A 17,463-nucleotide genomic window follows, 5' to 3' on the forward strand; every position below is an offset into this window, starting at 1 on the left:
ATTGTTAATTTGTAAATTCAACATGTATATTTTCTACTTTCTTGTTTATTTCTTATCTTTTAATTTGTATTGTACAATGCCATGTCTTTGTATGCCGCTGCAACACAAAAATGTCCAAATTGGGATCAATAAAGTACTATCTCATCTTAACTTATCTTATCTTAAACTGCAGGAGGATATGTCTGTCGAATATCCAACGTCAAACTAACTTCACCGCGGTTTTTCGAATCCCGCCCCTCGTTTGGCTCTACAGGTCTCCCCAAAGCTGTCAATCAAACACAGGTTGTTTACTAAAGTACTTACCTGAGTTTTTATTAAAATGTATCACCTTTTTTTCTGATGAATGTATTCCAAATGATTTATGGCTTCATGTACATCACTGGCTATACCCAAAGGGTTTTTGACAGCAAACCATATTAGAATTATTTATCTCTTTTCTTGGAGAGTTGCAAAGGTTACTTTTTAGTTAACACTATCTTTATCCTTAAGTATTGTGTATTTCATAATGACTTTATTACCTTTAAAAAATCATTAATAAGATAAATGTGTTAGCAGCTAAATTGCTCAATATAATAGAAGAATATGATTGACATAAAAAGCCCTAGCCCTTTAATATAATTTGTTTTATTATTGATTATTTTATGTTTGACTGTCTTATCTGTTTCTGATTTGTAATTTATTTTTGTTATAACTGGATGTGAATCTTTCAAATAATAAAATAAATCTCAGACCTTTGTTGGCAGGTTATGATACATTGGGTTCCTGGGTACAGACCTTATAGCTTTTATTTATGTCTCATGGTAAAAAGCCCATCCTCTGTCCTTCGTAGAGCGGGACACACAGGCAGGTGTTTTGCGTCTTTCTGTTCTTCTTTTGATCTCTCTGTGGTTTTGTGTCTCCCAGTTTTGTTGTGCCTCAGTGTGGTAATTCTGTATTACCTTGTACTGGTCCTGTGTCACTTAGTTATTGTTTTGTTCTATGTGTACCTGTGTTGTGTCTCCTCATTTATTGTGTGTCTTGTTCTGTTTGTTTAGCATCTCTTTCAGTTGCTTTGGTCTGCTTTAGTCACTTTGTGTTTCTGTTGGGTCATTTTCATATATGTATGACAACCAGTCACTAGCAATGTTAAAGTAACGTTTCTATCCATCTCTATTCATAACCATGTAATGACAAATACTTTAAAGAGCCTGTGACACGAACCCAACAACTGTTGTGCAATGAAATAGTGGGCTACTAGTAATCTCGAACCGTCAGTTTAAAAAAGAAAAAGCGATACCGTTCCGATAAATATCAATAATTTCGAACATCGCGGGAAAATTCCTTCGACTCATTTTGAGGTTTTGGGGGAAGCCGGAAGTGACGTCAATGCCGGAACTGTGCGGCGAGAGAGCCAAACACGGACAAAGTGTGCTGTCATGCGTAGAAATGGTGAATTACTGAGTTTAGGCACGTTAATAACGTTTTAATGAAGTTGACTACATTATATTCATATTTGTCAGTGCTTTCATGTCAATTCGGCGAACATAAACATAAATGATCGTGGTGAAGATGATGATTAAATTAGGATTAAAAATCGGTAGTGAGAGCTGCTGAATTTCCTCCCGTCGGATGTGATATAAAAACAAATCGATTATTTTTGTAAACTCAAGTGGATGAAACTACATTTATTAGTGCTTTCATGTCAATTCGGCGAACATATGGCACATTAAATGATCGTGAGGATGATGATGTAAACATCTTTTGTTTGAGCCGGTCTGCATTTCCTGATGAGAAAACTAACCTTAGCTTTTTGTAGTTGCTCAGTGGTGTAGTGGGCGTTGGACGCGGGGGTACGCCGTACCCCCACTTATTTGAAGCATGATTTCTTTTTTAAATAGTCTAATACATCTAAAATCATTGCCAGTGTTATCAGTTGCTGAAGAGTTTATCGCCGGCCACTAGAGGGCAGTGTCACTGCTGTCGCTGCCCGGTTATGCCGTGCTCTGACCCGGAAGTGCCGAGCGGCCATTTTAGTTCAAACATTGTTCATGCACTCCGCCTCGAGTTGAGACGTTCGTCCACTCATTCATGTAAGACTGTTTCCACTATTATATTATACCATATATTATACTATATATATATTATACTATTATACTACTATACTCTGTTTCGTGGTATATATTTGTGTTGATTGAATTGCATGGATGTAATACTTTGTCAGCTTATCTTGCTGCATTATTCTGTTTTAGGGTGTCGTCATCCTTGTCAATAAATCACCGAAACTGACATTGAGGAGTGTGTTTCTTCATGACGACACCATGGTCGTTGTTGGATGCCCTGTCCCCGGCTGCGAGTTCAAATCCGATGACTTGTCTGAAGCACTCGTCATTGCTATATTGACGATTCATGGATGTAGCCACCAGCACGCAGCGCCTGTCATGGCCGCGCCAGCCCAGGCCCCAGCCCCTCACGGCCCGAGACTCGATCGGCCCAAAGTTGATGTGGGCGTGTCAATAGAGGAATGGAACGTGTTCATCCGCCGTTGGAATGTATTCCGCGCCGGCTCAGGCATAGGGGACGCACAGGCCCCCTTCCAGCTGTTTCAGTGCGCTGGGCCTGTACTTGGAGACAGCCTGTTGAAAGCCGTCCCCGACGCCGCTTCCGGACCCTTGCCAGACCTGATCACCGTCATGCGTTCCCTAGCTGTCATCCCAGTTGCTACATGCGTCCTGCGCACCGAACTACTTCAGTTACGCCAGGAACGCGACGAGACATTCCGCGCATTCGCTGCCAGAGTGCGGGGTAAAGCAGAGACATGCGCATATAATGCGGTATGCGAGTGTGGTAAGGACGTGGACTATACCGACCACATTATCCGCGATGTGCTGCTCAATGGCATCTATGACTCGGACATACGCCGCGAGACGCTAGGGACAACTGACGTCCTGGTCAAGCCAGTTAATGACGTGATTGCACTCGTCGAGAACAAAGAGATGGCCCGTAACGCTCTCCCGTCGTCCTCCCTATCAGCCATGTCGTCATTCCGGCGCTTGAAGACGACTCCACAGGCGAGCCCCGCCCCGAGCCCCGCGGACGGGGCTAAACGTGCCTCGTGTCCGGAATGTAAGAACGTCTTTAACGTCTTCACGGAGGGGCCTCGCGGGTGGAATCCTAAGCCTCACCAGGTGTGCATCGGCTGCTACAGGGCCCGCCGACGACAGAGGCGTCAACAGCCGTCATCCGACAGTCAACAGGCCGCCATGGGGTCGGAGCTGGTATCCCAGGTCTCGTCGGTGCAAGCTGGAGCCCGCCCTGGCCGACGTCGCGGGAGCCTTCGCCGACGCCGCGCCCCTACGTCGCACGGCTGTGTCGACAGGCCTTCACCTATCATACTCGAGCACCACATCTTCTCCAAGGGCGAATGGAGGCGAGCCAGGCTGAGAGACCACCCCCGGGCGTTAATCACCATCTCGATGGACATGCCAGTCGGGCCGAGGGATGGCACCAGCAACCGGGGCTCGGCCGACGGAGCTCGAATATCCGCCGTCGCAGACACTGGCGCGCAGTCGGACCTTTGGTCTCTGGAGGAGTTCCTGGCCTGCGGTTTCGCGCGGGACGACCTGCGACCCGTCAGCCTCAGCCTGTTGGCCGCCAACCGCTCCCCTATAGCCATCGAGGGAGCGTTCTTCGCTAGGCTCTCGACGACCTGCAGCGGGGGCCGTACTACATCCTGCCGTTCCATGGTATATGTGAGCAGCTCAGTCCGGGCCATGTACCTCTCCTACGAGTCGTTGCTCAACCTCGGCCTCTTGCCCATTAACTTCCCGTCGGACAACGTTGCAAGGGGGCCCAAGGACAGGCGTAGCCCTGACACGGCTGACACGCCAGTCCAGCCCCTGTCCATCAATGCGACGAGGTCAACCAACGGCGGCTGCGTGGGGCCAAGTGACCCCGGGGACGCCCAATGCTCATGTCCTCAGCGCACGGTCCCCCCGGCGCGCCCCGCAGCACTGCCGTTCCCTTGTACGCCAGAGAACAATAACCGGATGAAAGGTTGGCTACTCGGGAGATATGCCTCGTCGACATTCAATACTTGCCCCCATCGGGCACTACCATGCATGGAGGGGCCGCCTATCGAGATGCACGTGGACCCCGCAGCTACGCCTAAGGCATGCCACACCGCGGCTACGGTGCCTCTACACTGGCAGCGGAGGGTTCACGATGACCTCCTGCGGGACGAAGCCCTTGGGGTCATTGAACGCGTGCCGTACGGCGAGCCGGTGACGTGGTGCCATCGTATGGTAGTCACTCGGAAGCACGACGGTTCCCCCCGCAGGACCGTGGACCTCTCCCCCCTCAACAAGTTCTGCCAACGTGAGACCTTCGCCACTGAGTCCCCGTTCCACCTCGCACGCCGCGTCCCGAAGGGCACCTGGAAGACCGTCACGGACGCCTGGAACGGCTACCACAGTGTTCCCCTGCGTGAGTCGGATCGCCACCTCACTACCTTCATCACGCCCTTCGGCCGTTGGCGCTACACCAGGGCACCACAGGGTTTCCTGTCGTCAGGGGATGGCTACAACCGTCGGTTTGACGCCGTCCTCTCGGACTATGAACGCAAGGAACGTTGTGTGGATGACACCATCCACTATGACACCGACCTGGAGCAACACTGGTGGAGGACCATCGACTTCCTGACGCGTGTCGGCCGATCGGGGATCGTGCTGAATCCGGACAAGCTTCAGTTCGCGGAGAGGTGCGTCGACTTCGCTGGCTTCAGGGTGTCGGAATCTACCATCGAACCGCTCCCAAAATACTTGGACGCCATCCGGGACTTCCCCACCCCAGGCTCCACGACGGACATCAGGAGTTGGTTCGGCCTTGTCAACCAGGTGGCTAACTACGCCCAGTTGCGTGACACGATGGCTCCATTTAAGCCGTTCCTCAGCCCACGCTGTGCGTTCCTATGGTCCCCCGTTCTGGAGGAGGCCTTCCAGACGTCCAAGCAAGCCATAATGGAGGCCATCCGCGAGGGCGTGGAGATCTACGACATGCAGAAGCGTACCTGCCTCCGCCCTGACTGGTCCATGCGTGGCATTGGCTACTTCCTGCTCCAGCAACATTGTCACTGTGCCTCGGGCATACCGGACTGCTGTCCAGGAGGGTGGAGGGTCACCCTCGCGGGCTCGCGTTTCCTGTCCCCTGCGGAGCAGCGCTATGCAGCCGTCGAGGGAGAGGCCCTAGCTGTGGCATGGGGCCTGGAACAGACGCGGTACTTCACGCAGGGGTCCGACAACCTCGTCGTGGTCACCGACCATAAGCCGTTGGTGAAAATCTTTGGCGACCGTACGCTGGATGAGATCACAAACTCGCGTCTGTTTAGACTGAAGCAGCGCACCCTCCCATGGCGCTTCGACATTGTGCATCTGCCTGGCAAGAGCAACTATGCCGCTGATGCCACGTCGAGGCATCCTTCCCCCTCGGGTTCAGCGAACGGCCTCTCATCGGGGCTGCCGAGCGGGCCTGACGCCATGGAGTCAGCACTCATGGCCTCCATCCGCGACGACGCACGGGAGCTCGGAGCCGTCTCTTGGCCCCTCCTCGCACGGGAAACAGCGGCTGATGGATGCCTCGGCCACCTCCTCCAACTCATCGAGCAAGAGGGTGGGATTGACGTTAACGACCCTGCCCTGGCGAGTCTGTCATCGGTCTGTGAGTCCGTCTACGCCCAGGACGGCGTCCTGCTCTATCGGGACCGCGTCGTGGTTCCCCCATCCCTCCGTGGGAGGGTCCTTCGGCATCTCCATGCCGCTCACCAGGGGACCTCAGCCATGGGGCAGCATGCCCGAGCCATAGTTTACTGGCCCGGGATGTCCGGGGACATTCAGGCCACCAGGGACGGGTGTGCAGACTGCAACCGCAATGCTCCGTCACAGGCGGCTACACCCCCCCGGCCGTCCCCACCCCCGTCCACGCCATTCGAGGCGGTGTTTGCTGACTTCTTCGACTATGGGGGCCGTCACTACCTAGTTGTCGGGGATCGGCTCTCGGGCTGGGTAGAGGTCCTGAGCTCTACGGCGGGTACTGCCCTGGCGGGCTCAGCTGGCCTGGTCCAACACCTCCGGTCGTTCTTCGCCACCTTCGGCGTACCGGAGGAGCTCTCGAGCGACGGTGGTCCGGAATTCAAGGCGAGCCACACCGAGGACTTCCTCCGCTTATGGCACGTCGAACACCGTGTGTCTTCCGTTAGCTTTCCGCAGTCGAATGGGAGAGCGGAGGTTGCGGTTAAGACTGCTAAGCGCCTCTTGATGTCCAACACCGGCCCGTCGGGCAGCCTTGATCAGGACCGCTTCCTGCGCGCTATGCTGCAGTTGCGTAACACGCCTGACCCCGACTGCGACCTCTCGCCAGCACAGATCATCTTCGGCCGCCCACTTCGTGGCTCGCTCTCCTTCGTGAACCGCCTCGAGAAGTTCTCGAACCCGCATATCCGACTGCTATGGCGCGAGGCATGGGCGGCGAAGGAGGACGCCCTTCGGACCCGTATGTCCCGTACCACCGAGTCTCTGGGGACTCACTCGAGACCGCTCCGCCCATTGGCACTCGGCGAAAGGGTATTCCTCCAGAACCAGCAAGGCCCGAGCCCCCACAAATGGGACAGGTCGGGGATCGTGGTGGAGTCGCCGGGCCACGACCAGTATCGGGTCAGGGTTGACGGTTCGGGACGTCTGACACTGCGCAACCGGCGGTTCCTCCGTGCCTACACGCCGGCCACACCCTGCGCCCGCGAGCAGTCGGCTGCGCCGTCGCCCGCTGCCCTGGGTCATCAGCCCCCACCTATCCACCCGGGCTGGGCGACGCCCCAGGGGATTGCTCAGCGGCCGGCTGTCGGGCCCCGCGACTCGGCTATTGGCGCTTCCCCACCGACGCCTGCTGATGGGGCGTCCTCTGACCTCGCTGTTCCTACGGGTGCCTTCCTGGGTGCACCGCTCCCGGTGCCGCAGTCGCCGCCGACGCTGCCCCAGCCGACTCGGCCGGGCCGCTTGAGGAGGCCGCCTGCACGTTACGAGCCCGAGTCTGGCAGCTGGATACGGGATGTAGACCGTTAACCTATTCCGGCCCATAGCTTTCCGGTCTGGGGGGGATGAAGAGTTTATCGCCGGCCACTAGAGGGCAGTGTCACTGCTGTCGCTGCCCGGTTATGCCGTGCTCTGACCCGGAAGTGCCGAGCGGCCATTTTAGTTCAAACATTGTTCATGCACTCCGCCTCGAGTTGAGACGTTCGTCCACTCATTCATGTAAGACTGTTTCCACTATTATATTATACCATATATTATACTATATATATATTATACTATTATACTACTATACTCTGTTTCGTGGTATATATTTGTGTTGATTGAATTGCATGGATGTAATACTTTGTCAGCTTATCTTGCTGCATTATTCTGTTTTAGGGTGTCGTCATCCTTGTCAATAAATCACCGAAACTGACATTGAGGAGTGTGTTTCTTCAGTTGCAAGTGTGTGTTTGTTGTAATAATGACGAAAACATAATAGGCAGATTTCAGTAATTATAATAAAAACGTAGCTCAAGCATTTATGCAACTTGATTTGAAGCGTGTGTGTGTGATGGGCAGAACTGTGTGTGTAGGGTGACCAGGTGTCCCGCACTGTGCGAGACTGCACACACAGCATTTTTATTATTTGTCCCGCGTCCCACACATTGAGACTATGTCCCGCATTTGAGTGATAGTCGCGCAGAAAGGCCGGATCGGTTCGCTGACAGCCGGCACCGCCCTTTATTATTATATTGTCTAAACGGCATCATGTAAATTGCGCTGACAGGCGACACAGAGGTCCCAAAGCCCCCCCGTTGACAGTTCACAAGCGCGTCCATAGTGTCTCCCGTCCACCCACCACCCCGTCCACCCAGTTAAACATCCCCACTACACCACTGGTTGTAGTAGTAGGCCTACACCAACATGGATTAAACGTGTTTTTTTTTACCACAATGTTGGGGAAATTAATGGATAAAATGCACGGATTATTATTATTATTATTATTATTATTATTATTATTATTATTATTATTATTCCCACTCCGATCGGGACACTAGGTCCACCGTTTCCCCGCAGCGAGGCTCCCCCCGTTGACAGTTTACGTGGGCTGGGCTGGGTGCAGTGGCGGACTGGCCATCGGGACGAATCCCGATGGGCCGGTACCGAAGTGGGCCGGTCGGATAAGTCACTAGCACATCCCCCACTCCCCCCATTACATTACATTACATTACATTGCATTTAGCTGACGCTTTTATCCAAAGCGACTTACAATAAGTGCATTCGACCAGGAAGATACAACCTTTAAGAAAACAGAATCATATAAGTACATCAGGTTTCATAGAGCCAAACATTTCAAGTGCTACTCAACTGGCATTTAGAAAGCCAGCCCTTTATTAGTATATAAGTGCTTTGTTAGTAATTTTATCGCTCGAAGTGGAGTCTAAAGAGATGAGTATTCAGTTTGCGTCGGAAGATGTGTAAGCTATCTGCTGTCCTGATTTCAATGGGGAGCTCATTCCACCATTTTGGAGCCAGGATAGCAAACCCACGTGTTTTTGCTGACGGGAACTTGGGTCCCCCCTCGCAGTGCGGGTGCAGTCAACCCCCGTTGACAATGTACTAGTTGTACCGAAGTGGGCCGGTCGAGAGTCCCGGGCTGATTTTTAGTCCCAGTCCACCACTGGCTACATGACCGTATGATCGCCCATATTTACGCACCTAATTCCTAAACTTTAACAGATACGAAATAAACCGATCCTTCAGCCTCATATGAGCTCTCAGACACGTTCAAAATTAAACTGTCATCGCTGTCTGAGCTTGCTGCTGTGTGCGCCATCGTGCGTTTACATGCAGATGCTGGGATCCTGAACGGTGCAGCTGGAGCGCTGTGCCCGCATTGACGTCACCCATAATTTGGCGGGACTTGAAGAATCCCCGAGAAGATCCAGGAAATGGTCAACATTGAAGGGCAGATTAATGGTTATCAAAGTACAAATATCCAAAATCAGTTCAGTAACGGTTTTCAAGGGGACAATATTTACTCAAATTGATGGGTTTGGATGATGGGGGAAAATCGTGTCACAGGCTCTTTAAGAAGGTAGCAGAGTGAATTATCTAAAGAGTAAAAAGCAGAAGGTATAAGGTATCTGCTGAGGAAAGAATGCATTATTCTAAGTAGGGTTGGTGTATGTACGATACAAAGTGGCAAAGACTTACAGAAAACACACACACTTAGAATTACATCAGTATTTATTGGCACAGGAAGTTAACAACAGTTAAAAGTGCTCACATACATGCAGCAAAGTCCCTCATTTCAGTTCTCATCCTGTCTTCAGAGCATCATCTGATGGGCAAACCTGGAACTGCAGCTGTGAGCAGCAGATCTTCATCCCGTCTCTTTTATCTGAAGCTGACAGTGACTGAGATATTAACACAGGGACGGACAGGATGACACACACCACAGCCGCCAAGCCTCTGCTCCTTTCCAAAGTATTATTCAAATAAGCTTGGCCTACTTTTAGTAACATTTCAAGGGTCAAACATGTTCTCATCTGACCAGATACCTTTCGTTTTTTGTATCCAGGTTTTGAGAAAGCTGCCTCTGAAATGTCTGCTTCAACTCCAGAATAACACAGCATTGAAAAATGACAATTGAGAAACGTACCGGTAGTTTGTTTATGCAGAAACAATGTCCTGGTCACCCTATGTAATCCAGATTCTGGAAAAACATGAGCCACTATTTACTATTCAAATGTCCCTTTTCAATGCTTTGAGGCACACCAATGAAATTCTGTTTACCTTAATAATGTTAAATTGGAAGCAGATGTTTTAGAAGCAAATATCTCAAGACTTGAGGGCATACAACTGAAACCACCCGGCTATAGGTAGACAGAGGAAGGGAGAAAAAATGTCCCTTTATTATATGGATGAATTGCCCTTTAAAATGAAGCTTAGACTTAGTGATTCGAATTTGGGGATTGTATTATACCTGCGTACATAAATTGCAATTCTGCATCATAATAGTTAACTGTTGATCTTGGAGACAATACAGAAAATAATATTACCATAAGGATTATTTCGTATCTGCTCTAGGCTTCTGATCACATCACATGACCTTCATCTGCAGATGGAGTTTGCTGTGTTGTCACTGAATTGTAGATGTTGGTGTTTGAAGTAAAAACGAAGAAGATCATGTGACAAGAAGAAAGCTCCATGTCAGCAACTAAACGCACATTGTGGTGGGATTTTTTTCTCAGCAGTATCATTTTTGTTGTTGTCAGTTCTGCAGATTTAAAGCATCAGGTGGATATTGTGGGAATTATGCTTATTTGCTCTTTTCATTGGGAGTTAGATAACAAGATTTAGAAGACTCTCAGGTCTGTACATATGTATGTGGAGCTAGAGCACAAGTGAACATTAGCTTAGCGTAGCATAAAGTCTGGAATATCAGAGAAGCGATAAGCCTATTTCTCAAAAGTCAAACTATTCCTCTAAGGCAGTATGGTGTGTAGAAGTGGACTGGCTTCCAGAGATGTGATGAATGATGAATGTGTATTTCAAAAGACAGACTCACTACTTTACCACAAAGACCATCCATCCATGCATTTATATAAAAGACGGCATCAGCTACATATTGTATGAAAATAGACAAAGGCAATCAAGTTGTGACAGTAATCAGTGCAATTATGATGGGGTTAAAAAATTCCTGGTAAATATCCCTCTAATTTTCCCTTTGTGCCTATTAATGAAGCAGTCAGTATAATAATCACGTGACGTAAATGATTGGAGGACTTCCCTTTAAAAACATTTAGTCCCTTATTTAAAAAAACCAAACAAAGGAATGACAACATATTTCCAAATAAATGTTAACAAATGAATACAAATACAAATTAACGTTATCGTGTGTTTCCTCGTGTAAGCAAGCTGAATTAGTTTTAGATAGAAGATAAGATAACGTCTGACCTATTTGTCAATGTCCCTTCAAAGTGTGTAGTCTGATAAAGAGTGACATCATTACCCTAGTCCGGACCACTGATACACCTGCTGTCTGCGGGGGAGTGACCTGAACTGATTTAATGAAACTGTGATCAGTTTCTATTAAGGTGTCAGTCTGTATAGATGTGCCATTATTAGCATCATCATTGTTAGTCTCCCAATATAACAATGCTTCTTCACACTTATTTTGTTTATGTATTGCATTGTATTTGAATTACTGACCTGAATTCAAATGTGTTTTAAAATTTGAAAACTTTAAATTCAATTATTAATACAGCATTTAAAGACATAATAGATGGATTATTTAGTAAATTCCCTTTTTGAAGTGTTTATTTTACTTTGATTGTATGAGTTTGATGGAAAATAAGTCTACAATTATTGCTGTGACACACTCCAGCCTCCGTACTCAGGACTTTAGTTAAAACACTGTTATTAACTGTAAATAAGCTAAACCAAGACATAAAATAACTGAATAATGGCCCGATAGGCTTTAGTGGAAGTGCCCTTTATCCCCTTTACAAAGACCCCAGCCTCACTGACTTTTGTCTATAATGGGGGTGACCTCTGAGTGACCTCTGACAGAAGTGCCTCCTCACAGAGGCTGGTAGCCACCAGTCTTCCTCCTGCGGCCCAGCAGGTAGGCCACCAACACGATGATGATGAGAATCAGCAATGTCACCCCCACAGCGATGGCAACGCGGTAGTCAGACTTGTCAGCAGGACAGGGGTCGGCTGGAACACACACACACACACACACACACACACACACACACACACACACACACACACACACACACACACACACACACACACACACACACACACACACACACACACACACACACAGTGAACATCATGAGAAGTCAGTCAATCAATGAAGTCTTAAATTGTATACTTTACTGATATACTTACTCTGTATGGCAGTCTAACATTGCCAACCTAATGAAATCATACCACAAATCTTGAAATGCTTGAATCCAAATTTCCTTTTGATGTTTGGAAATAATAACAAAATAAAATTGAGAATAAACGCTTATATTTAAAAGAAATTCACAATGCACTTTTGTGAGATGTTTCAAAGTCAAACATGATGAAAATGACCATAAATATGCAATTTTAATTTGATTGCTCAAATCAACGAAAAAAGGTTGTTTGCAATTTCCTTTTTAAGTTTAGTTTGCAAATTGCCTCACAGTTTGAAAATGAAAATGAACAATTTCCTAAGTGTACAAAGTCTTTACCATTATGGTAGTGTTATGCTCAAGAGTACACTGACAAATATTTGTCCACAGTGTTCAATTTAAATTCACACAATAGTAATTATAATATAATTAATGTATTAAGATTATTTGATGTAGATATTGGCCGCCCTCAGACTTCCATAAGTTTAGCAAGAGTAGAACAAAATCAATATGAGTTGATGTTGTTTTATACTGTTCACACTAAATTACTGTAAGTACATGCTGAGAGCGATTGGGCATTGAATGTGAAACGTTGCAGCATCAATTAGATGCTAGGCCAGCGGTTCCCAACCTTTTTCAACTCAGGGCCCACTTAAGAATCAAAAAAGGTTCTGTGTCCCACATTCAACCATAAACAATACGGAGGCTAAATAAAGTTCTGATTGGTCAATTCAGAACACATGTTGTTAATCCAGTAGTACAGACCGCTGTCAAGGACTGTAATGACCGTTGCTAAGGAGGATCAAGAAAGAGAAAGGAAAAGAGGTTCAAATAAATACAAAAAATCTTAATAATGGAATGTTTCTACACAAATCAGAATGTTTTGCAAATTATCACAGGTTGGGAACCGCTGTGTTAGGCTACCAATGTGATTGTGGAGCAATGACAATTGTGCAACATATTGTATTGATAAGACACTTACGCAGGCCAAAATCGCTGCTCTTTGTCAGATTGTAGGCTTGCATCCGGTCTTGATTGACCTCCAGGAACAGTCCACTCCCCAGGTAGATTGATTCATTCTTGCAGGAGTAGGAGTGTCCGATCTTGGCAGGGAAGAGACGCAGCGACTTGTTACTGGCAGTGTACGTGGTTTTATCTGCAACAGTAAGAGAAAAACAATTCTCAGATGCATTCAGGAAATAAAAACAATTTCAACAACAACAAACGCCAATGTTCAGATATGGAGCCAAACTTGTTTGACTGCATTGTGCTGAAAGTAGGTTGATTGTTACCAGAATCAAATGCTTAAAATAATTAGAAAGACAATATCCGTATCTAGTTGAACAGACACACATGCAAACAAGGGAGTTGTTGGCTCTGGTTAATATTTGCCAGCCTTTCACAACCCCCACCTGCAGCTGAAATATCAGTGTACACATGCAGTGACCTGATTAGTCTAAAGTTTACTCAATAAAATGACAGTTACTCCTATTTAGAGTCACAAATAAGTGTACGGAGTATTCCCAACTCACCGTCTTTGGCGAAGGGGTAGTAGAGGCTGAAAGACAGTTCATCGACGAAGACTTCAGCAGCACTCTGAGGAAAGAAAATACATTTTTATGAACAAACAGGATGATCCTTTTTTTGCAGGCTCTATTGTCTTCTGTGCTGCACTTTATCTATAGTGCAAGCATGTTGACGTTTGTGGGGCTGGGTTATTTTACAGGATGTTGTAGAACAGAAATGTTTTTAAAGCTCAAAACAGGTAGAGGAAGGTTGTTTCAGAATGTATACTGCTGTACTATACTTACTGTAGTTCTATGAATTCACTGAAACAATTTGAAGGTTGACTTTATTAGTAAACTAATATTAGGTTTAAATAAAAAATAATTGTTACTAACTTCATTAAACTATGTGTGGTTACATAATACATTTAATTGTGTGCCAAAAAAGTAAAGTTTTTAAGTTTATAACTTTAAATAGCGGACAATTGTTCAGAGTTAAACCTAAATAGGTTCAATAATGGTTCAAATACATATAAAAACTCAATGAGCACATCAGCTAAACAACTAGATGATAAATCAATTACTGAAAATGAATAAACTTTTAGGATAACTGACCTTGAACTCTGAGAAAGCGTAATTGGTGGTATTTAAATGTTTTTAGTCGACTGGAAAATCTTTGACTGAATCAACCAGCGCTGAGGAGTGAGCGAATGAGGCACGCCCTGTCACAAGCTCCCAGAACAGGCTTGTCAACGTACTTCCCTTTTTTTTTTATTAACATTTCTCAGATTTCAGTTCTTAAAATGTACCTGTGAATCCACTTGTTATTCATCAAAGATGAAACAGTATTTATATGCTGAAGATTTTAAGTAAGCTTGCCAAATCAGTACGAACAAATTCAATTACAGCATATGGTTCTTACATTGTTTCCTCCATATTGACAGCTTTATACTTCCATATTTATGACAAATCCACTACATTTGTTCAAATCCACTAAAGTACCTTGTTGAACCTGAAGTAGATGAAGCCCTCTGTGAAGGTAAGGCTAAGGGTTGCGTATTTTGCGGAACAACTTCCAGTTGCTTTGGTCATTTTTGGTTGAACGATGAAGGTTCCATTGGCCTGAAAGATAAACAAGAGAAAAATCAGGCAATGGGAGGAGCACCTTGTGGGGGAGTTTTCCAGATGAACGAGAGTTATCTTTAGAGAAACAACATTTCATTGTCATGTTGAATTAACAATTGTCATATGACACAAAGATGAGTCACATCTAACCTTTCCTCAATTGCACCACAATGAGGAAATCAAAACGTTTTCATGACAACATTTTCTTAAAACCTGAAAATAAGATGCTGACAATTTCATCGCTAAAGGCTGAGTCAGAGGATCAGGAAGAAACTTCTATTCATGTTGAAAAATTCTTAAATGGCTTAAAAAATCTTGATTGCATGGTGAACAATTACAATTTACTTAAAGAAAATAAGGCCTTTAAACTAACTACATTGAAAAAACTGAAATGTTGACTTTGATGAAATGTATTATGTCAACAGATTTCACATAACTGTATGAGGTTAGTTGAAAGCAAAAATATTACGTTTAAATTGGTACTACTTAATATTATTGCTTTCACTGGTACAGTCTGCTCAAAAGCTTCAGTGCTTTAATCACGATTCAAATCAATTATGTCACTTAAATGTATCATTTCAAATTTGTTGACATAATAAATGAAAGTCAACGTTTCAGTTTTTTCAGTGTACTCCGGGGCTCTTGTTGTGTCTATGGTGACTAATGAACTGTACCTTTGGTGTAGCCAGTCGGATCAGTACTGCCATCTGAGCTCTCAGGAACATGCCAGATTTGTCTGTCAGGTTGTAGTTGCCTACAGTCAAGTTGGTGGGGGGAGGAGTGGGTTTAGGAGGAGCTGGGGTGGTAGTCGTGGTGGTTGTTGGTTTTTTGGTGGTTGTTGTTGTGGTGGTTGGTGTGGTGGTTGGTCTTTTGGTGGTTGTTGTTGTGTTGGTTGGTGTGGTGGTTGGTTTTTTGGTGGTTGTTGTTGTGTTGGTTGGTGTGGTGGTTGGTGTTTTGGTGGTCGTTGGTGTGGTGGTTGGTTTTTTGGTGGTTGTTGGTGTGGTGGTTGGTGTGGTGGTTGGTGTGGTGGTTGGTTTTTTGGTGGTTGTTGGTGTGGTGGTTGTTTTTTTGGTGGTGGTTGTTTTTTTGGTGGTTGTTGTTGTGTTGGTTGGTGTGGTGATTGGTTTTTTGGTTGTTGTTGTTGTTGTTGTTGTTGTTGTTGTTGTTGTTGTTGTTGTGTTATCAAACTCATGTGGATGGGACACAGTTGCTGCCGGTATGGGATTAATTCCAACTTCAGCCAATGACAGCGCTTCAGACAAAAAGGCAGAGACAAACGTCAATGGTCATTCATTTATTATTTTAAATAAGTTAAGAATAAGCTGAAAACACATCATCTATCCAACATGCTTTAAGCTTTAATACAAGTTAGTATGGCTTGGCTAGGGTAAGCTAGCAAAGACATATTTGCACATCTAGCAGGCTCAGGGCTACATAATAAATCATAAATGAGTCCGATGTTCTCCTTTTAGCTTTATTTTGGTCTCCACCAACTCGTAAGAACAACCCTTGCCTCTTTAGCTGCCACATATTTTTCACCAGCTACTTGTGAACTTCGTCTCTCTGCTGTTTGTTGCTGAGCAGGAAGTGATAAGTGGGTAAATTAAACCGAAATGAATATCTATTAGTGCAGCTGTAATGGTTGTTGAGTAGAACTACTGATCTTTGAACTGTGAGCAGCTTATTTCTTTAAACAAACATACTAAAACCAGCAGACTGACATTTGATAACATCTGGTATCGGCAGAATTAAGAACACAAGAACACTACACACAAATAACATGTTGCGATGAGGACACATCTGCTCTGCAGGGTCAGGCCGTGGTCATTGAATTGTCCAATTTTAGGATTCAGATAGAACAGGAGACTAGGAAACACAGATCGATGCCTTTAAAAAGTTTTAGATTTTAACTTTCATTATAGTAATTGTGCGTAGCTTGAACATTGATGATGAATATAGATTCAACCAGGCATAAAATAATAAATATGAGCTCAAGTCACTTATGAGCATTAAGTGAACAAAAGGGATATTCTTTTTTGAAAAACACATTTCTAGACCATATGGTTTAATATTTTTAAACGATTTGACTTAATTGCATTGTATTGGTAGACCCCATCAAAATAAACTCAAATGCTAATATCCTGGCGTTGGGCTCCAAACAGATCGCAGATGGATACTTCTGAAAAAAAACAGCCCTGCTCTGCCAGCTGACATGTGACTCAGACCTGAACGAAAGACTGCGGAAATCTCTGTTCTCTAAACAATGCAGGAAGTCACAGAAAGGTCTCAGAGATGATAAATACAATCTCCATCTTCTCCCACTTATCCGTGGTCGGGATAAATACTTCTACTCCAAATAAAGAAATCATCAAAACACTCTCATAGTGTGATAAAAACAATAGTCCAACATAATGGCTGCATGCTATAAAGTAGAACACCCAAGTATTGACTCAGTCACTGCGTGCTGCAACCCACATGCATTACAACACACTTCATTAATATTGATTTACTCTTATTTTTATTCTGATTAAGTTATATAAAGAGTGTTACCTGAGAAAGCCCAGCAGACTACGAAAGTGAACACAGCAGCCCTCTTCATGGTGACAGGTTCTGTTGGTGCGATCTGGTCTCTGCTGTTCCCTCCTGAGCTGAGCGCAATGTGCGGCACTGCGCTGCGTCTCCGCACATAAATACACGCTCACAGCACACATACACACACCGGAAACTGTTTCAATACAAAGTAAAATAATCCATCTCTTTAAGAAAAAACCTAAATTTTAATAAACGGGGACCACGGACTGAAAGACATTGTATCCCTAATGAATTCAATAATAATTCAGTAAATTATATTTTTCATTCAAAACAATAATGCTTTTTGGGATTCAACACCAAACT

At 45.5% G+C, this 17,463-nt stretch overlaps 2 protein-coding genes across 2 annotated transcripts; one reads left to right on the forward strand and one right to left on the reverse strand.

Annotated features, from left to right (window-relative positions):
- Nucleotides 1–1,922: 1,922 nt before the first annotated feature.
- On the forward strand, nucleotides 1,923–9,671 carry LOC307032840 (uncharacterized protein; the record flags this gene model as incomplete). The annotated part of the gene is made up of 4 exons (XM_079671120.1): nucleotides 1,923–2,069; nucleotides 2,229–3,464; nucleotides 3,570–4,275; nucleotides 9,625–9,671. The coding sequence occupies exons 2-4, from the start codon at nucleotides 2,298–2,300 to the stop codon at nucleotides 9,669–9,671; spliced, it is 1,920 nt and encodes a 639-aa protein (XP_079527246.1). The 5' UTR covers nucleotides 1,923–2,069; nucleotides 2,229–2,297.
- On the reverse strand, nucleotides 9,273–17,243 carry LOC307032769 (lysosome-associated membrane glycoprotein 1-like). Its single transcript, XM_079671011.1, has 6 exons — nucleotides 17,119–17,243; nucleotides 15,243–15,820; nucleotides 14,446–14,565; nucleotides 13,471–13,534; nucleotides 12,921–13,094; nucleotides 9,273–11,768 (listed from the first exon to the last, which is right to left on the reverse strand). Exons 1-6 carry the CDS (start codon nucleotides 17,165–17,167, stop codon nucleotides 11,629–11,631), a joined length of 1,125 nt encoding a protein of 374 aa, XP_079527137.1. The 5' UTR covers nucleotides 17,168–17,243; the 3' UTR covers nucleotides 9,273–11,628.
- Nucleotides 17,244–17,463: the final 220 nt, after the last annotated feature.

This window comes from Notothenia rossii (genome assembly GCF_949606895.1).
Source record: "Notothenia rossii genome assembly, chromosome: 3".
Classification (NCBI taxonomy): Eukaryota; Metazoa; Chordata; class Actinopteri; order Perciformes; family Nototheniidae; genus Notothenia; species Notothenia rossii.